Source organism: Pelodiscus sinensis, chromosome 11 (assembly GCF_052426305.1).
Source record: "Pelodiscus sinensis isolate ZL-2025 chromosome 11, ASM5242630v1, whole genome shotgun sequence".
Classification (NCBI taxonomy): domain Eukaryota; kingdom Metazoa; phylum Chordata; order Testudines; family Trionychidae; genus Pelodiscus; species Pelodiscus sinensis.
Window position 1 is genome coordinate 18,806,061 of NC_143062.1, and position 19,189 is coordinate 18,825,249.

At 55.6% G+C, this 19,189-nt stretch overlaps 2 protein-coding genes across 4 annotated transcripts; one reads left to right on the plus strand and one right to left on the minus strand.

Annotated features, from left to right (window-relative positions):
- The first annotated feature begins 32 nt into the window (after positions 1-32).
- Positions 33-7,597, plus strand: FKBP2 (FKBP prolyl isomerase 2). 3 transcript variants are annotated; one of them, XM_075939069.2, is made up of 7 exons: positions 165-187; positions 1,188-1,227; positions 1,642-1,810; positions 2,084-2,196; positions 6,413-6,459; positions 7,033-7,068; positions 7,413-7,597. In XM_075939069.2, the coding sequence occupies exons 3-7, from the start codon at positions 1,643-1,645 to the stop codon at positions 7,472-7,474; spliced, it is 426 nt and encodes a 141-aa protein (XP_075795184.1). In that variant the 5' UTR covers positions 165-187; positions 1,188-1,227; position 1,642; the 3' UTR covers positions 7,475-7,597. The 3 variants fall into 3 exon arrangements, with proteins under 3 accessions (XP_075795182.1, XP_075795184.1, XP_089637297.1); XM_075939067.2 differs by lacking the exon at positions 1,188-1,227 and having other exon boundaries at positions 33-187; XM_089781171.1 differs by lacking the exons at positions 165-187; positions 1,188-1,227 and adding an exon at positions 711-759.
- Positions 7,598-9,428: 1,831 nt separating this feature from the next.
- Positions 9,429-13,305, minus strand: PPP1R14B (protein phosphatase 1 regulatory inhibitor subunit 14B). The gene is made up of 4 exons (XM_006129648.3): positions 12,219-13,305; positions 10,919-11,002; positions 10,261-10,293; positions 9,429-9,815 (listed from the first exon to the last, which is right to left on the minus strand). Exons 1-4 carry the CDS (start codon positions 12,435-12,437, stop codon positions 9,747-9,749), a joined length of 405 nt encoding a protein of 134 aa, XP_006129710.3. The 5' UTR covers positions 12,438-13,305; the 3' UTR covers positions 9,429-9,746.
- Between the last annotated feature and the right edge of the window lie 5,884 nt (positions 13,306-19,189).

Genomic DNA, 19,189 nt, shown 5'->3' on the forward strand with positions numbered 1-19,189 from the left:
CATTTTGCGCCGCCAGCCAGCAGCCAGACGCTGAAGTGGCCTTGTCTTCGGTCACGTGACGTGGAGCGGCGATGTTCACGTGATGGAGAAGATGGCGGCCGCCAGAGCGGCTTCCGGGTCTGGCCAATCAGGAGTGGGAGCTGCCGGCGGCTGCGCAGAGGGGTTTGGAGCAGGGTCTGGCGAGGAGGTGAGAGCGGGGGGATGGGGGGCCCCGAGGGAGACCAGGGGCGGGGGGGTCCGGTAGGGGACGCGGGGCCCCAGGAGAGCGGGGGCCCGGCCAGAGGGGCGAGGGGCCCGGAGAGGGGCGGCCCAGCTGATGGGGAGCCCGGGGCGGTGGGGAACCAGGTGTCTGAGGGCGCAGGGAGGGGGGAGCCTCAGGGTCAGGAGGGAGTGAAGGAGGCCGAGCTGGGGGCTGTGGGGAGCCAGGAGCCAGTGGGGCCCAAGCGGGACCCGCCCCTGAGGAAAGGGCCGCAGAAGGTTCCGGTGGGGGGTGGCCAGGGAGAGGCGATCTGGATCCATAGGGAGTGGAGGCAGGGGGCCCCGTCGGGGGGGCAGAGCCCTGTTGAGGTCTGGGTGCCCCGCAGACATATCAAGGGCACCCCAGCAACTGGGGTGCCCCCCTGGGCTGCTCAGGGCAGGTGGGCATCGAGAGGAACCCATGATGGAGGAGGGGAGTGCTCCACGGATCCTGACCAAGTGTGGATCCCTAGGGAGAAGCCAGCTCCTGCTGGGGGGCCTGGAGACATCTGGGTGCACAAGGTGAGGGACCCAACAGGAGCTGGGGAGATGTGGGTTTGGGCTTGGGAGACCACAAAGAGTGAGGAGAACCAGGAGGAGGCCAGGGTGTGGACCCTCCAGAAAGCTGGGGACAGGAAAAGTGGGCAGGGAGAGGGGAGGCAGGAGGCACCGTAAGTGGGCACAAGCAATATGCATCACATGGGGCCTGATACTGGGGGGAACTGCAGACTCATACTGGCAGGGGAACAGATATCATTGGGGGGGTGGGAATGGGGAACGCAGACTGAGGCACACTGGAGGGTGGGAATGGGAATACACATGAGGAATTCACATTGGGGTAAATTAGAATAGAGGGTGCAGTTGGGGAGACGGTGGATTTAGGGAAACCCCACCATCCAGGAGATTCTCTGGCTGGCACACCAAAGGGCAATGGTGTCTGTTGCTGGTAGGGCAGGGAGCGGAGGAGAGGCTGCTTCAGTGGGAGGACAGGTAAGTAGGCGGCACAGAGACTCCCGGGGGGGATTCGGACGGATGGACTACGTGCCGCTGCATGCCTAGGGTAGGATCTGGATGGGTGGGTAGTGGTATGAAGGACCAGTGGAGGGCTTAAATTATTTATAGCATGTCACTGTGTGTTTGAGTTGGGGGAGCATGGGGTGTGCAGAGGATCTGTTCCCAGGAAATGGGATAACAATAGTTTCCTCTCTAGGGGATGCTGGCTCTGAGTTGGCCCCAGGGTGCAGGTACTGGCTAGCTCAAGGGGAGATAATGGGTTAGGGGGACTTTCCTCTATAGGAGGAGGCTGGCACCAATCCAGCTCCGGGGAGGGATGACTGGCTGGGCCTGCGGGCAAGTCTCTTGGTTTATCTGCACCAACTAGATTCTCTTTGCATGGTCTACCAGGATGCAGTCAAGCTGGGCCACAGCACTGCTCACACTCTGCCTGTGTATGCTCTGCCAGCCACTGCTGGGCACTGAAGGCAAGAAGAAGCTTCAGATAGGTGTCAAGAAACGGGTGGAGAACTGCCCCATCAAATCCCGCAAGGGAGATGTGCTGCACATGCATTATACCGTGAGTCCTGCCCTGTGATGGGGGATGGGTATATGGATGGGACAGTGCCAATAAGCTAGGGTCTGGAGGGGTCTGTGCACCAGCAGGCATGGGTGATGCCAGCTAGCCAGAGCCCGAGGTGTTGTTGCCAAGGAGAATTCTAGCTAACCAAAGCCCCTGTTGGAGGAGAAGCAGGGGACACAAATATTTACCAATAGCTCCTGGGGCAATGTTTGTGTTGGGAGTCTTTGGCTGGAGGCAGGCCCCACATCTCATCCTTCTTCTTTTCACCAGGGCAAGCTAGAAGATGGGACCGAGTTTGACAGCAGCATCCCACGTGACCAGCCCTTCATCTTCTCACTGGGGACGGGCCAGGTCATCAAGGGCTGGGACCAAGGCCTGCTTGGGTAAAACCACACCCTGCAAGTTGGGGGAGGAGGTATTCAATGGGCTGTTCCCAAGTGAAGGATCCAAGTGTCCAGCTCATGGCCCAGCCCCCTTTAGTCTCTTTCAATATGTCACTTGGCCTCCCCCCTTCTTGCCCCGAGGACCCTTCACTGCTCCTGGCACTACACAGACAGGGCCAGGGGCAGCCCTGACCCCCACCACTGGTAGAGGGGGTGAACGGCTCCTGTTCTGAGCCTGGGCATGGATTTGCAGTGCAATCTGTGCCCAGTCTTTGCACAGTTCTGGAGCATCTGCTGGATTGTGCTGCCGTTAGAACCATCCCCTTTGGCAAAGTGTGAACCCTACCACTCTGAGACAGGGCCCTCAGGCTCTTTCTCTCTGTGGCTCCCCAGCTACTGCCTGGTGGACACTCCCTTCAGGGATTTGCAGTGATCCGGTGCAGCCTTTTCAGAACAGGTGGGTATTTGTTAGTCACTTTGCCTCCAGAGGCCATCTTAAAGTGGAAAACAAAGCGAGTCTACTGGCTCCCCTGGTCCAAAGGCTGGCGGCTTCCTGTCTCCCTACACTGAGTGTCTTCCTATAACGAGTGTTGGCAGCAGCTGATCTCAGCCCTCAGTTTCTTGGTACCCAGGTGCATCCATGCTCTGTATGGGTCTCCTTTCTTGACTGGCCTATGGATGTAAGTGACTAGTTGATTATTCGATAAACAAATGCTTATCGGATAGTCGACAGGATAACCGACTAGTCACTTCTCTTCCCCCCTTCTCCTTGCTGCCTCTATCTATTAGAAGCAGCAAGGTGAGAGGGAAATCTCGCTCCCCTGGGGTACAGAGCCCCCAGAAGAGTCCGAGGCTGGAGGTCAAATCAGTGAGGCAGGAGAGAAACCTAGAAGAGAAAACTTTATGATGCATGCATGCAGGCTGTCACTTCCAAGAGTGAAAGCAGCAGCACTGACAGACAGATTCAGGTATCCTTTAGACAGAATGTTCAGACAGCCCAGTTGTGGATTGTTTTTCTTTAAGGTATCAAAGTCTCAGCAGAAGTACTCTGAGACTTCTGTTCACCCCAGGAGTGCTAGAATTAAGTTTTTACAGTACACAAAGCCACATGAGAACTTGAGTGGAGGAGTCTACAAGGCAAACTATGACAAAGATAAGGGTTTACATGACAAATTGTGACAGACTAGGAGTATCCATGAACTTGAGATAGGAGGCATTGTAAGGGTCTTGATTAGAGCTAATTTGATTTCTCTCTGTTACAGGGAGAGAGGCCTGGAAAACTTTTTAACCCTTACAGCAGTTTTCTTTCAGAGAGTTTTGATTTCTGCATAGTCCCCCCTTTGACACAATTGGAGTTATATGATTTTTCTCCCACAAAGGCGTGGGGAAGAGAGGGGTACTTCAAAGTGGCAGCACCGCACAGAGCCCAGGGTCAGCTGCTCTGTGTGGAGCTGCCGCTTTGAAAGCCGCAGGGAACCCAGCGTCAGGCTCCTTGTGGCGCTTCAAAGTGGCAGCACCGCATGAAGCACAGGGTCAGTGGAGAAATCCCCAGCTGGCCCTGGTCTTCAGTACTTTTGCCTTTGAAGTGTAGCACCCTAGGGCTGGTGCTACACTTCAAAGGCGGAGGTGCCCTATCAACTAATGGAATAGTCGATGCAGAAATGCATCGACAATTCAATTAGTCAATTACCTGATACTTAACATCCTTAGTAGGAACTCAACTAGTCGCTTTACCTCCTTGCTGCCTCTGTCAGAGAGAGGCAGCAAGGGGGCAGAGCAGGAGCTGGCTTAAAAGCTGGTTTCCCCCCAGTACTGTCTTCATAGGGGGCAGAGAAGGCAGAGGGGAAATGGCATGAACAGGGATTGAAACAGTCTTGCTCAGGTCAGTTTTGACTGCTGCTCCTCTGCTGTTGAAATGTAAAAGAGCCACCTGTGGCTCTTGTACATTTCAAAGGGAGAGGCATAGCAGGATAACAGGTCTGTCCCCCCCCCATTGACTAATTGAGTAGTTGATGGAAATTCCATCAGCTACTTGATTAGCTGATTAATTGAAATTTAGCATCCCTAGACTGGCAGTGGTGACTGACCAGCAGAGCTCTGTGTTTCTTCAGGGCTCCCTGCCTAGGGACAGTTCTTGACAATGCATCTGCCCCCATCTGGAGAGGCCCGCAGTAGTCAGGTTTCCCCTGCCCTCAAGGAGAAAGTATCCCCTTCTTGCCCAGGAATAGTAATCCCAAGTGGGTGGGGAAACCGTGTGAACGATAGGACCACAATCTCCACGCTGCCCGTGCTTTCTGATCCTTAATTCTAACTTAGCTCCACCTGCCCTGTCTGCAGTGATCTTCCTGATGCTGCAAGCCATCCATCCATTGCTGGGGCTGTCCATTCTGCATGACTTCAGAGCAAAGAAACAAACAGCTTTCTCTCTTTGAGCATGATGCTGCTAATTTCCACTCTTGGTCGGCTGAGCTGTAAACAAAGCAGGAGTCCCAGCTCCCAGCCTCCTTTGCTCTAACCACTAGACACACTGACTATTAAGCTGTGCTGCTCCAGAAATGTTATTCAACTGTTAATGGCTATAGGCAGCCTGGTACCACACACTGTTCCATCCCTAGTAGTGGTTACACGTGGATACCTGGGTATATTTTTTTGCCCCGAGGGCGGGGTGAGGGCAGATACCTCACACAGACCAGTGAGCAGTGGCTCTGCTGACACTTCTCTCTTACCCACTATGATTCTCCTATGCATCTCTCCATTGGCTAATCTTAGTTTTGAAGCCTCTTGTTGTGGTTTGGGCTGTCCTGTTTGCTCTTGGAGCCAATAGTGGCTCAGGCATGGACAAATTTATAACAGGAGCTGACTGAGAGGGAGCAATAAGCAGACAATGGATTCTCATGCAAGTAAGCCACTCTGAGCCAAGCAGCAGGGTTGAGGGGATTCCACACCTTCTGTGGGGTGGTCAGGTGCCCCAAAACCTATCCACTGAGTGAAGGGGGATGTACGATGGTTAGAGTGGCTTAAATTGCAGATTCTCTGAGTGGGGCTGGCTCCTAGCTGTGATGGTAAGAGAAACAGGCCCACCCTCCCCTCCACCTATGGCTTCAGGAGCTCTGGTTCCATTTACTGTATGGGTAGGTCACTCAGTTTCTCCATCTGTGGTGGGGATAATAGCTCTGCCCTGCCTCAGACCTATGCTGAGGATTGAGGTGCCCAGCCCTGGTAAGGATGGGACCTGAGCGGTGCTGAAGATAGGTCTGGAACTGACTCTGCCCTGCACAGTCATCTGTCCTAAGACCACTCTGGCCTGACCTGTCACAGGACTGATGCTGAGCAGTTGGAACAGCCTGTTTTGATTTGCTAATTGCCATGGTGGGGAACCCACCACATCTTGGGAAAGCAGATTCTGGATTTAGAGGCCAGAGTGTAGCCATTACCCCACATACCAGCCATCCTTCACCTGGAGCGGCAGCCAGATTCCAGCCCCTTTACCTTCAGATCTTGCCAAAGCCTCTGGTGTTTGAGGTACAATGGAGGTGGTTGAACTCTGCCAGGTTTCAGCACTTGTGATGTGTATGTGCTGCTAAATACCTGCTTTTTGTGTAAGGGGAATTAGCCAGCTCTCTGTGCCAGCAGAGGGTTTCCAGCTGTGGCACCTGGGAGAGGCTGTGGTACTGGAAGGTAAATAGTCCATTGACAACTTTGGCCTCAGATGTTAAGCAAGTGGACAATATCAACTCTGCACAATCAGTGGCAGAGGCCCCCAAGCACTTGGCCCCTGTGGAGTGGGGTTATCTGCCATTGCACTGAGAGAGGCCGCAGGGGAGGGGGGTTTCCCCAGGCTCCATAGAGTGAGTCAGTGGTTGGGCCAGGAGTGGAATTCAGGAGCCCTGCCTCCCAGCCCCCTGCTCTAGCCCACGAGACCCATTCTCCCACAGCCAGGGACAGGAATCCTGACTTTCATTCCCACTCCCCCCCCCATCTCTGCCCTAGCCCTGCCCCCCAGAGCTAGAGGTAGAACCCAGGAGTCTTGCCTCTCAGCCATATCCTTTTGCCCCGTGGGAAGGCCCTGAGTGGTGGGGTAGCAGGGGCAAGGCTTGCTGCTGCTGGAGCTACAATAAGTGTATGAGCCTGTCCTTGCTTCCTAAAAAGGGGCTTTGAGGGGATTGAGAGGTCTGGTGCTATTCACTCACCAAGTCTCACTGCTGTCTCCTTTCAGAATGTGTGAGGGTGAGAAGAGGAAACTGGTGATTCCCTCCGAACTGGGTAGGTAGCCAGGGATTGGACTGACCCATCCTGCAGGGGGAATGGGGTTCAAAGCCTTTCTCCTCTTGGGGGCACTAGCTCTGATCCAGGCCTAGCAGGCAGTGATTAGTGATCATGTTTGGATCTCCGTCATTTTCCATGTTGTGCTAAAGTCACCTGCCCGGAATCACTGCTAGAGGGGGCTGCGGGCTGGGATGGAGCAGCATCAAGAGAGCAGTGAGAGGGGAAACCTGGGGCTAGTATAGCAGGAGCTGTGGGTGGGGATTGAGGGGCACTGGCCGAGCTGTAGGATACGAGGCCAGGGCTGGGCTAGCAGGGGGCTGTGGGCCAGGACTGAGGCATCAGGATGCCCATCCCGAGGCCCAGTCCCTTGGAAGGCAGATGTGAGGGGTGTTTTGGGTACCGAAGAGACCCATTTCAGGGAGGGTGTTCTTTGTGCCAGTCTTGCCTCTTTCCCATTGCTCAATCCCTGCCCAAACCTCCCCTCGCCCCAGGAACTGGTGTTCCCCCCTCCCACATTGGGCTGTGGGGGTGGAAGTGTTCCTTGCTTTAATTTTTCTCTTTCTCCCCAAGGCTATGGGGACCGAGGGGCTCCACCCAAGATTCCAGGTAAGGCCACTGTGCCCCCCCGTGCTTGGTCCCAGCCTGTCCCTCCGGTGTAGCAGAGCTATTTGTATGAACTGCCAGCACCTCAGTCACTTGCTGGGGCAGCCCCTGAGCAACAGGGTCCCTATTTCCTAATCACAAATTGGGGGAAGCCCCTCCTCATCCAGCCATTAGGCTGCGATGTACTCCCTGCCTCCCCCTCAGCGTCTTCACGTCCCCGCTGGAATGGCGGGGGGGGGGGGGGTCCCTCCTCTGTTTGTCTGGTCCTTGGGGCACCCCTGCTCAGGTTGGGAAGGAGAGGGCAGGGTTGCCATGGCGCCCCTTGACTTTGCCCTGCCCCCCTCCAGGTGGCGCAACGCTGATCTTCGAGGTGGAGCTACTGAAGATTGAGCGGCGGCCGGAGCTGTAGGCGGGTAGCATTGGCTGGGAGCGGGGGCGGTCCTGGCTAGGCAAGGGTGGGGTGCACAGTCACACAGAGGGCAAAGGGGTGTTTAAAAAACGTGGAAGATCAATAATAAAAGCACAGAGTGGAGCTGCCTGGTATGTGGGGGAGGGGTATTGGCAGGAGGGAGGTCCCTGGAGAACAAGGCACGGGCAGCGCAAGCCCTGAGCAAAGGAAATGGAGAGCTGGGGCTCCGGAGAGCAGGCTCAGAGGGATGTGGGGGCTTGTTGGGGCAGGGAGTCCAGGTTTCTGGGTTTTCTCCCTGGCTCAGGGCAGTTGCCTCAGGCTGTGAACTGTCCTGCTATGGAGCAGTGCTTCCTGCCTTCACCACATGATGACGCCTGGTATCTGGCAAGAGGTGGCTGTGTGGCAGCCTGCCTGCTTGTGACCCGCTTTCCCAGGCAGACAAGGGAGGGGCCACTTGCTGAGCCTGGCACAGACTAGGCAGGGCAGGAGGGAGGCCTTGGGCACTGGCCTGGCTGGGAAGAGGAGCTGGGAGCAGGCTTGGACCCACTGCAGGCCAGCTTCAAAGGCAGAGCAAGCGGCACGTGGGAAACCAGCAGCAGTGACTCAGCCTGCTCCCAGATCCACCCTGTGAGACAGCAGCTGCACCCTGTGCTCATGAGTGCCCTGCAGCAGCAGCTGGGGGCAGGAGGGCTTGTAGGGCAGGGTAGCAGGGACGATGGGTTGGGAGGGCACTGGGCTAGCTGGGGCTAGAAGGGGACATAGGGGAGGATAGCAATGGCTGAATCAGAAGTGAAGGGGACTGGCTGAGCTCGGTAAAAGGGGACCCTAAGTGGGGTAGCGAGGGACTGGCAGAACTGGTGGGGTGCCCAGGGAGAGGCGGGAGGGGCAGCGCCTGGTCTGTGCCAGTCCCATCTGAGCAGCCCCATGCTACATTACCTGGCAGGGTGGAATGAGGAGCCAGCTAGGTTGCTGCTGGGGGGCAGAGAGCCAGGCTGGGTTGGGCTGGAGGCCACCAGCATAATGGGGTGCTGGCCCTGGCCCCATCCTGACAGCCCCAGCCGCCTGCTGACTTCAGGCCAGAAGCATGAAGTGCGGCTGCTGCCCGATTTGTTCCAGGAGCAAGCGACATTCTTTCCATGCTGAGCTCAGCCCTGCCACATGTGGGGGAGGGGAGGCACTCAGCCTGGCCTGGATGGGGCCTAACCAGGCTCCTGGGGCATGAATTCTCTTCCCCACCCCACCCCCCAGCACAGCCAGCCTGTTGCCAGCACTGGGACCCATCTCACCACCCTTGTTGCCACAGCAGCTGCCTCCCCTTGGGGAAAGAAGGCCTTGGGAGTGCAGAGCTGGCAGGGAGTGCAGAGCTGGCAGCCACTGCATGCAGGGGAGAAGGGCTGCTCTATGGGGTTGGAGGGGGCGCTGTTGCCCATTAGCCAATCTCCTGCGTGAGGTTCAGTTGGTCGGTCTTCTGCCTGTTTTCCCCTGTGATTTACAGGTGGAGGGGACTTGCCTTAGTGCCAGTGTCCCTCCCAATCCTACTGATTAGCCACAACTAGGTAGGCCTGAGATTTCCCCCTCCACACCCCACTTGGCATCAGTTCAAACTCCAGGCCTGTCCCCAGCTGGGCAAATGGGGCCCAGTTTGGGCATGCCTCTCATTCCCTTATTCTGGTAGGGGGAAATGAAGGATGCTTGAGAAGCAGGAGTGGCTGCAGACCCCCTCACTAGAAGCCTTGCTGATTCCCATCCACCCTCCATCTCACCTAGTGTCCCCTTCAGCCACCTCCTACCCATGGTGGGATGTGTCCCCCACACAACAGTGCCCACTTGCACCAGTGTGTGCCACCCTCTGCCCCCCATTTCCTTCCTGCAAGAGTTCCCCCATTGGTCCTGCACCCCCCACAAATTGCTTACTATGTACGCCTCCATTAGTAACCCCCACTGCAGCCCCCAATCTCAAACCATCTTTTATTAAATTCATATAAAAACATAACAGAAAATTCATTTAATAATTAAAAACCTCAAAAAAAATCCTAAAAAAAATCATAACCTCCCCCAGAGACTCCCCACTACCAAAAACAGAGGAGGCTCAAGTGGGGGTATTGCTAAGGAGTTGTCCAGCTGGCTAGTGATTATCAATGCACTGGGGAGCTTCTGGAGGCCCCTTCTACATCCTCAGATTTCAGAGAAGGGATTCCCCCACCCCAGCCTGTGCCATTGGTTGCTTTCCCTCCTTTCCTCCCCCTTCAGCTGGGTCTAAGGACCGGATGGATCATTTCTTCTGGGGGGTGCTGAGCTTCTGCATGCCCCGGATCTTGTCAAGCAGGTCACCCACAAAAGCCTGACATGGGGAAAAACAAGGGTTATGGGGTGCAGTAGTGAAATGCCCTTTTCCTTTTTGCTAGAATCCAGGAGTCTTCCCACCCCCTCACCTACCTGGCCCTGCCGTAACCCCCTAGACAGATGCTCTCCCCTCAGACACGCACAGGACATACTCCCAGACTGGTTCTTCTCCCCAGTTACCCAGAATCCTCTAAGGATACAGCCCCTACCCAGCAGTAGTTTCAGGAGGCCTCAGAAATCAGCTCTGGAGAGGAAACCCCCAAATGACAGGTGTCAGGGGCGGGGAACTGGAGAGGGAAGAACAGCTGCTAACACACACACACCCCCCTCCATTGAGCACAACAACTGCTGAAAGCCATCTATCCCCTCCTCCCTCCCCATTGACAGAGGCAGGGCCCAGTGTTCTGGCTCCTGTGCCTGATGGAGTGGGACCTGGCACTCACCTCAGTGGGTTTGTAACAGTCAACCAGGAGCTCCTGGGGAAGGAAAAGAGGGGGGGGTCAGGGCTTGGCGAGGCCTCTTGGGCCTGATACACCCCTTCTCTGGGCCCTGTTGCCATCCCCAGCATAACAGTCTTGCAGTGCAGCTACCTTGCCCCTGCCTTTCTGCCCCATAGCCTGGTGCACCATCTCCCCACCTCAACTTATATCCCCCTCCTTTGTAGCTCCCAGCCCAGCTTCCTCCCCTGCCTGGTCCCTATGACTCCCAAGACTTTACCACCACCCTCCCTTTGGGTTCCCCACCCTTTCTGACTGCGTAATGCCCAGTCCTGTGACCTAATCTCTCCCCCCCTCAACAAGCTGGCATGTGCCACCTCATCCCATGGGTGGCAAATACAGGCCCCTCCCTACAGCCAAGCCAGTGCTGTCCCCCATTCTGCCCCCACCAAGCTGGCTACTATCCCCCACAGCCTGGTGCTCTGCTTCTCCAACCCTTTCCCTCAAGCCTGGCACTACACACCACCGTCATCTCAGGTACCTCACTAGTCCCAGCCCCATCCTGCTCTCCTCTCCTTGGACTCCCAGCTGAGCCCCACACCAGCCCCGGGGTGTGGGGCTCTGTGTCTGTTGGTAGGGGGACCCTGCTGCACCGCCTCCCTACCTTCACCCTGGCTCCCCGGGCCTCATCGCTGCCCATGTCCAGCAGCTCATCTACATCAATCTCCAGCTCTGGGATCTCCTCTTCCTGGGGAAGGGATGGAAATAATGGGGGAGGGTTAATGCACTGGGGTAGCTAAGAACCAGGTGGCTCCCACCTTGGTGTGAGTCAGAGCACTGCATGCTGGGAATAGTCACACCTACCCCCATCACCCAGCCCCCGCTAAAGTATACTGGGAATAAGGGGGTGAGGTGAGGGATTAGTTGGAAGAATTTTAGCAGCATAACAGGAATGGCCTAATCAGGTCACCCGCCACTCCAGAGCCAGAATCACCCCCCATCAGTTCCCTGGCTCAGTAAAGTCTGGAGTTGGGCGCCTCCCCCCCAGGGGGCCATGGCAGGCACCAGTCTAAGCAATAGGCGTCTGCTCCCAAGCAGCTTCAGCTTCTTACAGCCCCATTAGCCGTCTCAGAGACACGCTCCACATGGTGCATCTGGCCCTGTGCAAACAGCCCTGGCGCCTCCCCCCGAGGTGGCTGCACCTCAGCTCCTGGGCGGGAGCCCTGCGTGGGCCCCTCCCCCCGGCGCTGTGTGTGCAATCGGGAGTCACCAGAATCCAGACGGAGATTTGGAAACAGGAAGCTTAGTCAGCGGGAATCCAGGGAGGAGTCAAGCGCCCTCCCCCCACTTGCCCCACCCCTTGTTCTGGGGGGGGGGGGGGCGCCAACGTACACTAGCCGGTGCCCCCGTGGGGGGATTCCCCCACCAGCCAAAGCTGATTAATGCCAGCAACCCCCACCGGGAAACGGCCGGGACCCCGAACCAAGGGGCGGGGGTAATTCGCCTTCCCATAGGCAATTCAGGAATTAACCCTTTAGGCTCCATCCGGCCCCAGAGTAGAAACGGGGGGGGAGGGGTTTCCAGGCTGCGTGTCTCCCCCCACTCCATCGGCTGAGACTTTAACGCGATTACAGCCAGCAAAGGAAATCCTTGGAACTAAGCAGCGTGAGAAACCTTGAGCCACCTCCTCCCCCACGGGAGTGTGTTTAGCCGCTGTCCCATCCTGCCCCAAATCCGCCGGCCAGAGGGCAAAGCCTGGGGCGGGTTGTGGCTGGTACTTAAGGGGAGCACGAATCCCAGGGGGTCCCAGCCATGTGCCCGGGCGAGGCCCTCTGGCGCCCGGCTCTTGGGAGGGGTGTTCCCGAGTATGGATGCGGGGCCACCATGGTGGTTATAGGGAAATTGGGGGGTCGGAGGTCCTTGGCAATCAGAGATGGGCTGTTCCTGGGCTGGGGGCAGGGTACCTGGCAGTCGTACAGCTGCGTGAGCTGCTCTAGGATCCACTCCTCCAGGTTGAGCCGCTTGCGAAGCTCCTTGCGATCGTATTTCACCGTGACCTTCCCCTGGCGCCGGCCCGGCCCCTCCTCCTCCTCCTGGCCCGGCTCCCCCGCGGGGTTCTGGAAATATACTCGGGGGCCTGTGGCCCCCGCCGGGCCGCTCTCTGGGCTGCAAGGCGCTGCCATCCGCCGGGCCGGGGACCCGAACCGGGTCAGAACCGGCTACTGCTGCCCCCCCGAAGCGGCCCCACGTGGATTCAGAACTTCCTGCTGATACTGGGACTTGCTTTCCGCTGGAACCGGCTGATGCTACCTCTGCCCAGACTAGAACCCGGCCCACGTGGGTCCAGCACCGACACCGCCTTCTGCTGCCGATACCGAGATGTAAGCAAGTTCGAACCGGATCCCCCTTCTGCTATTATGGGCTCGGGGTTCTGCCTCCAAGGAACCAGGGCCACATACAGTCTGGGCCAGATCCTCCTAGGTATGGGAACAGAACCAGCACCGTCTTAAGCCCACTATAGGTGCTGGATCGAGATTTACTTCTTGTCTACACCGAATCAGAACCAACCCCACGTCCGTCCTGCCTCTTCTGGGACCACGTGCACACCGAACCGGGACGATCGTCCTCTCTGGACCCTAATTCGCTTCTTGCTGGAACCTAGTGGAATCGGAACCGGGTCGTGGTACTGTCTGGGTCCGAACTGGGTCCAGATCTGCTCCTCTTCCTGATGTTTCCGAACCAGGGGTGGAGATCAACCCGAATATGGAAAAGCTCGGTCTTTTCCCGCCGATGCCGGATTCCGGATCTGCCCCTGGAGCTGCCGTCTCGGGGTCTTTCAAGGCCCAGTTACTGGTACCGACTCCGGCCGGCGCTGTCCTGGGTGCTGCTGCCGGGGCCTCCGGTATTTACTTACCCTGCAGCCACACCCGGCAGTACCGGTTCCTCTCCCCCCTTGCTCCCAGCTCCGGTTCGGTTCCGATCCGCTCCCCCCGACGGCCCCTTTGTCCCGCTGCTGCCGCTATCGCTCGCTCCTCGCCTCCCTCTCCCGCCCCCTCCCCGCCCCCTTAAAGGGGCCGCGTGTCTGTCTGTCTGTCTCCTCCCCTCGTCCTTCTGTCCGTCAACACCCTCCTCACTAGAGGAGAAGACAGGTCAAAGCTGCGATCCCGACCCACTCCAGCGTCTGTCTGTCAGTCCGCGTCCCGACCCCCGGCGCCCTGTATCTGCCTGACGGTCCGTCACCCCCTCAGGGGCAGGAGTGAAGTGAGGGTACTTCCCCTCAACACAGCTACTTTCTGTTCCATCCAGGGTGTGTCCCCCCCAATTCCCTCCCCCCCGTTGTGTCCTCCGTCAACCCTCTCCATGGGACAGAGGTGCTCGGGCTATTCTACCCACTCTCAAAAACGGAGTCGATCGGCCTGACTTTTTGCCCCCCTCCTGTCCCTCGTTTGTCAATCCCTGCCCTAAACTCCTCCCGCCCCCCCCCCCCCGCCCCATACCCAGTGGCTGGCTGCCCCCCGCCCTTCCCCATGGAGGTCTGGTTGTCAGAAGTGGGGTATTCTGTCCTTCCCCCCTACAAAGTGCTCATGCTGCTGTCCAGGTTTTTATTTTCAGCGCCGCCCCCGTGTCTGTCCTCCATCCAACGCTACACAGCTCCCTCCCCGCAGTATATCTACCTGTCTGGCCCCTCCAGAGCATGCCCATTTGTCCTCCTGTTTCACAATGCGGAAGGGGGAGTGTCTGTATGTCCATAACAAAGGAGAGGAGGGAGGAGGCTGCCCCTGCTCCATGGCACTGTCTCCACAGCCAGGGGATCTGCCCCCTCATCTCTGTCTCTACCTGCCTCCATCCTTCCTGTCCAACTGTGGCAACGTGGGAGGAGCAGCTCCCTACAGTCTGGGAGATATTAAGGAATCTGGCTCAGATGAAGTTTGAAGGAAGGGGGCAGCTTTGATCTAGGTTATGTGGAGCAGGACTAGGGTAGAGCCAATGGGGGCTGGGCAGGGCCCTAACAAGGGCAAGGCAAGTGGAACACTTACCCCAATGCATCATAATCCGGTGCAAAGACAATAAGTAAAAATAACCTGCACAAGCTGCTAGCCTAGGCTAAGCATAATTAATATTTTGCTCCAGGCCCAAAAATACCTAGTTGGGGGAGGGAGGGGGGGAGTCAAGTAATTACTCCTCATGCTGGTGGGGCACAGGCTCTGTTTATCCAAGCATTGTTCCCTCCCTGGGGCAAGGTGCTGAAATTCAGCCACCTTTGGGGTGGGGCATGGGACTGTTTATACAGGGATTCCTTGCCTGGTGCTGAGATTCAGCCACCTCTGGGATGGGGGAACATCCATATGCTGAGCCGCAGAGTGCTACCTTGGGGGTGGAGCACAGGGGTTGCGCAAACCAGTATTAGAGAGGGAAGAGGCAGAGATTTAGAGAAGTAGAATGGAAAGGCCTGGAGGCCTGGGGTCACATTGCCCTTCTCATATGGAAAACTCTAGGGAGTATGCACTGGGGTTTGTTGTCCTTACTAACAACTGCACTGGGGTGTTGCCTCCCACCTGACCAGAAGGCAGAGGAGGGGACAGAAAGAAGGGGTAATGGTGGAAAAGTTTCAGGGGGTTGGAGGATAACTCTGGGTACAAGGGGAGAACATCACACACACACACACATTCTCTCTCTGTCATATGCACCCCCTGCACCCTGGAAGGTGAAGACCTAACGGCTGCTGTCCCTTTAAGAACTGTCTCCCTGCAGCCTTCGGCTGGCCTGGCCCAAGGCATCAGGGAAACACGTGGCCGAGAGTAACAGAGCTGCGATTCAGACACTTCCTGCCCTGGCCCTCGCCCCGGAGCAAATGCGGCAGCTGCGCCGGCAGCAACACCCTCCACAGCCTGATCCGAGCCCCCTGTGTGACTGCACCCCCCATCCCCAGCGTGACCCGCCAAAATGAGCACCCCCTGTGGCTGGCACTACCCAGTGTTACCGCCAGTGTTCCTGTAAGTCCCCCAGCTAGATGCTCCCCATCCTTTCCGCCGCACTCCCCCAGCACGGTGCAGATCATCATACCCATCCCTCAGCATCTCCCCAGAGCTGCTGGCGCTGTTCTTGGGTTCGGCATTCTGGAGGAAGGGCAGCGGTTAAATGCCCCCTGTGGTTGTCCCGATTGAGGTATCCCAGGGGGTAGAACCCCAGTGTGGGGAGCTGGGAACCAAAACTCCTGGGTTCTGTTTCTAGCCCTAGGAAGGGAGTGAGTTCCCTTGCAGCCCTACAATTTTACTGTGCTTCAGGAAAGGGAGGGGAGAGTAGTGGTTAGAGAGCCGCAAGGGCTTGGAAATCAGTGCCTCTCCCCAGAGGTACCTTAGCCACCATGGTGGTATGATTGCACACCATCCACACCATGGCAGGCTATTCATGTAAGTTGCATGTCACCCATGCAGTATTCCGTGGGACAGACAAGGCATTGTGGGGGATAGGGACCAATTGCAGCACGTGGCTGCTGCCTGTGAGCTTGCACTAGGGTGGTTAGTTCAGTCTGCAGTAGTCCAATGCACTATCCCCATGCAACATGCAGGGTGCATGCAGCAGTAATGCGTTCCATATACAGGCACTGGAGTCATGTAGCACTCCCCTGCTGTGACCCCATGCATCTAGGACAAAGTTAGGGGGCACATATGCAGCTATAAGCACACACTAGGGTCAGTGCATCCGTGGCACTTTTCCCAAGCAGGGCAGAGCCAGAAAAGGCTACAACAAGGCAGGCACCACTCCATTGTGCCGCTGTCTGTGCAACAGGCATGGGGGCTGTGGCCCTGCGAGCCACGTGCAGCACACTGTGCATGCTGTGGTGGTCTAAACTTTCCACAGGCTGTCCCCATGCAGCACGTTGACACAGCCTGTGAGTATCCACTAGGGCCGATGCACACGGTTCCGCTGGCACGAGTAGGGTCCTTAGGTGTAGGGAGCGTCGCGTGGCCCCTGCCAGGGGTCAGCTCCATTCACGGAGCCAGGGCTGAGTTTCAGGAACGTAAAGACTGGGACACAAAGGCTGTTTTGCGGGAGGGTGCGGCAGCTGCATCCCGACACTGCCACCTGCAGGCTACTCGGGGAATGGGCGCAGCAAGGACAAAAGGGAAATGGGATTCACCCATGTATATGGAAGGGGCGGGGCTGCTGCTCTGGCTTGAGGGGCACTGTCAGAGTTGGGGAGGGGAGGGCAGAGGAGCCCAGGTTTGGGACTATAGGGTGCTGTGGGGCAGGACTGAGGGGCACCAGCAAAGCAGGGAGAGAACAGGCAGAGAAGGACATCCAGATGCAGTACAATTCTTCCTTTGTGCTCTTCATGTCTCCACAGTCCCACCCTGCACCAGACCCGGATGCTGCCTTTGGTTTCCCCTACTCTGTTCTCATTGCAAATTCCCCCAGGAGCCTCAGGACACAGTTCCCCCCCCCCCCATTGTTTATTCCCCAAAAAGGCTGGCATCGGGCTGGGAGGAGGAGCGGATGCAGATAGGGCTTGGTAAGGGGAATAACCCCAAAAGGGGCTTCATACAGACTGAAGGGTGCCATCCATTTGTGGAAACTGCAGGGTGGGTGGGTGAAGTATCACTGGAGTGGGCAAAAATGTCTCAGTGGGGTAGCGGTGTGAGAGTCTGTAACTTTAAAAATGAGTAGTCCTGTGGCACCTTAGAGACTAACAAAAATACCTAGTAACATGAGCTTTTGTGGGTAAAACCCACTTAATCAGTTTAGGGGGTAGAGCAGAAGTGCAATGGGTCCCCCTCTTGCTACTCCCCACACCAGGCACTAGGTGGCTAGATTTCCCTCACAGCATCCCCAGGATTCCTGAGTCCTGGGACAGTGGCAGGTGCATGGAGGCAGGTAGACCTCACTTCTCTGGGTCTGGTTCCATCTTTGGTGAATCCTGTTCTCTCCCCACTCCCATGCCTCTGTGTTTGCCAGGCTGGAAATGGCCTTGGGATCCCCTGGATTGATCTGGCACTAGGAGGTGCTGTGTTACAGGGAGAGCAGGTGACAGGCTCAGTACAGGGTACTCTTTCCTTGCAGTCCGTGCTGGCATCAGTGTGGTGCTAGGGAGGTTCTGTGCTCCAAGCTGCAGTGCTCTCCCATTGTATCAGTGCTGACCACAGTCCCTCAGGGCTCTTGTGTTGCAGTAAGCAAGGAGGTCAGTGGGAGGTGCTCTCTCCTCAGAAGCAGTATTCTTCCCAATGGGGGCTTAGAGGGCCTGTGCTGCAAGGACTATGATGACTTATTGGCCCAGCTTGCGAAGCCTTATACTCAACCTAATGGCGTTTCTTGTCTGCTACATGTCTGTAGCACAGTAATGTTAGACTGCCTCATCCCATCAGTTCCAACATGCCAGGGATTGATCTAGGAATCTCTGGTTGGTACCAAGGGTGCCATTTATGGGAGGCTGGGGGGCAGTAGACCCCCCTCCTGAGTTCGAACTCTCTGGATTTCATACCTGAGGTCTGCTTAAAGCTGCATGCCCTGACTCCAGAGGCACATCTTAAATGCAACAGAGTTTGAGCTGCTTGCAGCTTTGCCTTTGGGGCAGGGAGTTTGTTATAAAAAGAGGGAGGCTGGGTGATTAAGAATAACAAAAGGCTGGGCATTCCAGTAATTGAAGGATCATTAGATCATCATAAAAACATTGCTGGGTAAAAGATAGGGGAGGAAAGTGTAGGAATGACTGTTGTGCTGCAGGGATATGCATTTGGACTACTGTGTTAAACTTACAAATGTTCCTGATGGGGTAAACAGGGACTAACCCAAAGCTGACTGCAAAGAGCTACAAAGGGATTTCACAAAATTGAGTGATTGGGCAACACAAAGGCAGATGGAATTCAGTGTTGATAAGTGTAAAGTAATGCACATGGAAAAATATAATCCTAACTATAGATACAAAATAGCTGTTACCACTCAAGAAAGAGATCTTGGCATCATTGTGGATAGTGCCCTGAAAACATCTGTTCAATGTGCTGTGGCAGTCTAAAATCTAAAACAGATAACATAATATTCAGAATCATTAGTAAAGGAATAGATAATAAAACAAAATACCATATTGCCTCTACATAAAGTTATTGTATGCCCACATCTTGAATACTGTATGCAGATCAGGTCAACTCAACAACAACAAAAAAGATGTATTAGATTTGGAAAAGGCAGAAAGGGCAATAGAAATTATTAGGGAGTAAAGAACAGCTACCATTTGAGGAGAGATTAACGAGGCTGGAACTTTTCAGCTTCGAAAAGAAAAGACTGAAGGGTGGGGAGACATGTTAGAGATCTAGAAAATCATGAATAATGTGGAAAAATAGAATAAGGAAATGTTATTCATTCCTTCACTAACATAACACAAGAAGATGACCCAGTTAAATTTATAGGCAGCAAATTTAAAACAAAATAAATTATTTTTTCACAATCAACTTGTGGAATTTTTGCCAGGAGATGGTGGAAATTGGTGACAGGGAAGGATCATGATGATTGCCCCTTCTGTTCATGCCTTCTAAAACACCTGGCATTGGCCACTATTGGGAGTCAAGTTACTGGACTAGAGGGACCTTTGGTCTGACCTCGTCTGCTCATTCTGATGTTCTTATATAGAGCTGAAATGTATCTGCCCCCTTGCTGTAACGCACTAGACCCTCCTCACTTCTTCCATAGCTGAGATAGAAACCAGGAGTCCTGATGGGGCCTCTCTCCACAGAGTTAGTAACAAAGTAAATATACATTCACATTTTAAGGCTAACCAGTGTCCCTTAAGTGACTTGCCACAAGATGTCAGAATATTAATATTAGAGCTGAGTGGGTCTAATATTTATTTAATTTTCTTTCTTTTATACAGGAATTAGATACAGTGCTCCTGTCAGTTAACTGCTAAGTTGCCTTCCAAAAAAAGTAGAGTTTTCCAGTACCT

Bases quoted from the DNA above. Each gene is read 5' to 3' on its own strand.
- FKBP2 (XM_075939067.2), top strand. From the start codon at position 1,643: ATGCAGTCAAGCTGGGCCACAGCACTGCTCACACTCTGCCTGTGTATG. The intron at 1,811-2,083 runs GTGAGTCCTGCC...TCTTTTCACCAG, and splicing joins TGCTGCACATGCATTATACC to GGCAAGCTAGAAGATGGGAC. The intron at 7,069-7,412 runs GTAAGGCCACTG...GCCCCCCTCCAG, and splicing joins GGCTCCACCCAAGATTCCAG to GTGGCGCAACGCTGATCTTC.
- PPP1R14B (XM_006129648.3), bottom strand. From the start codon at position 12,437: ATGGCAGCGCCTTGCAGCCCAGAGAGCGGCCCGGCGGGGGCCACAGGC. The intron at 11,003-12,218 runs GTACCCTGCCCC...TCCCTTCCCCAG, and splicing joins CGCAGCTGTACGACTGCCAG to GAAGAGGAGATCCCAGAGCT. The intron at 10,294-10,918 runs GTAGGGAGGCGG...TTCCTTCCCCAG, and splicing joins CCCGGGGAGCCAGGGTGAAG to GAGCTCCTGGTTGACTGTTA.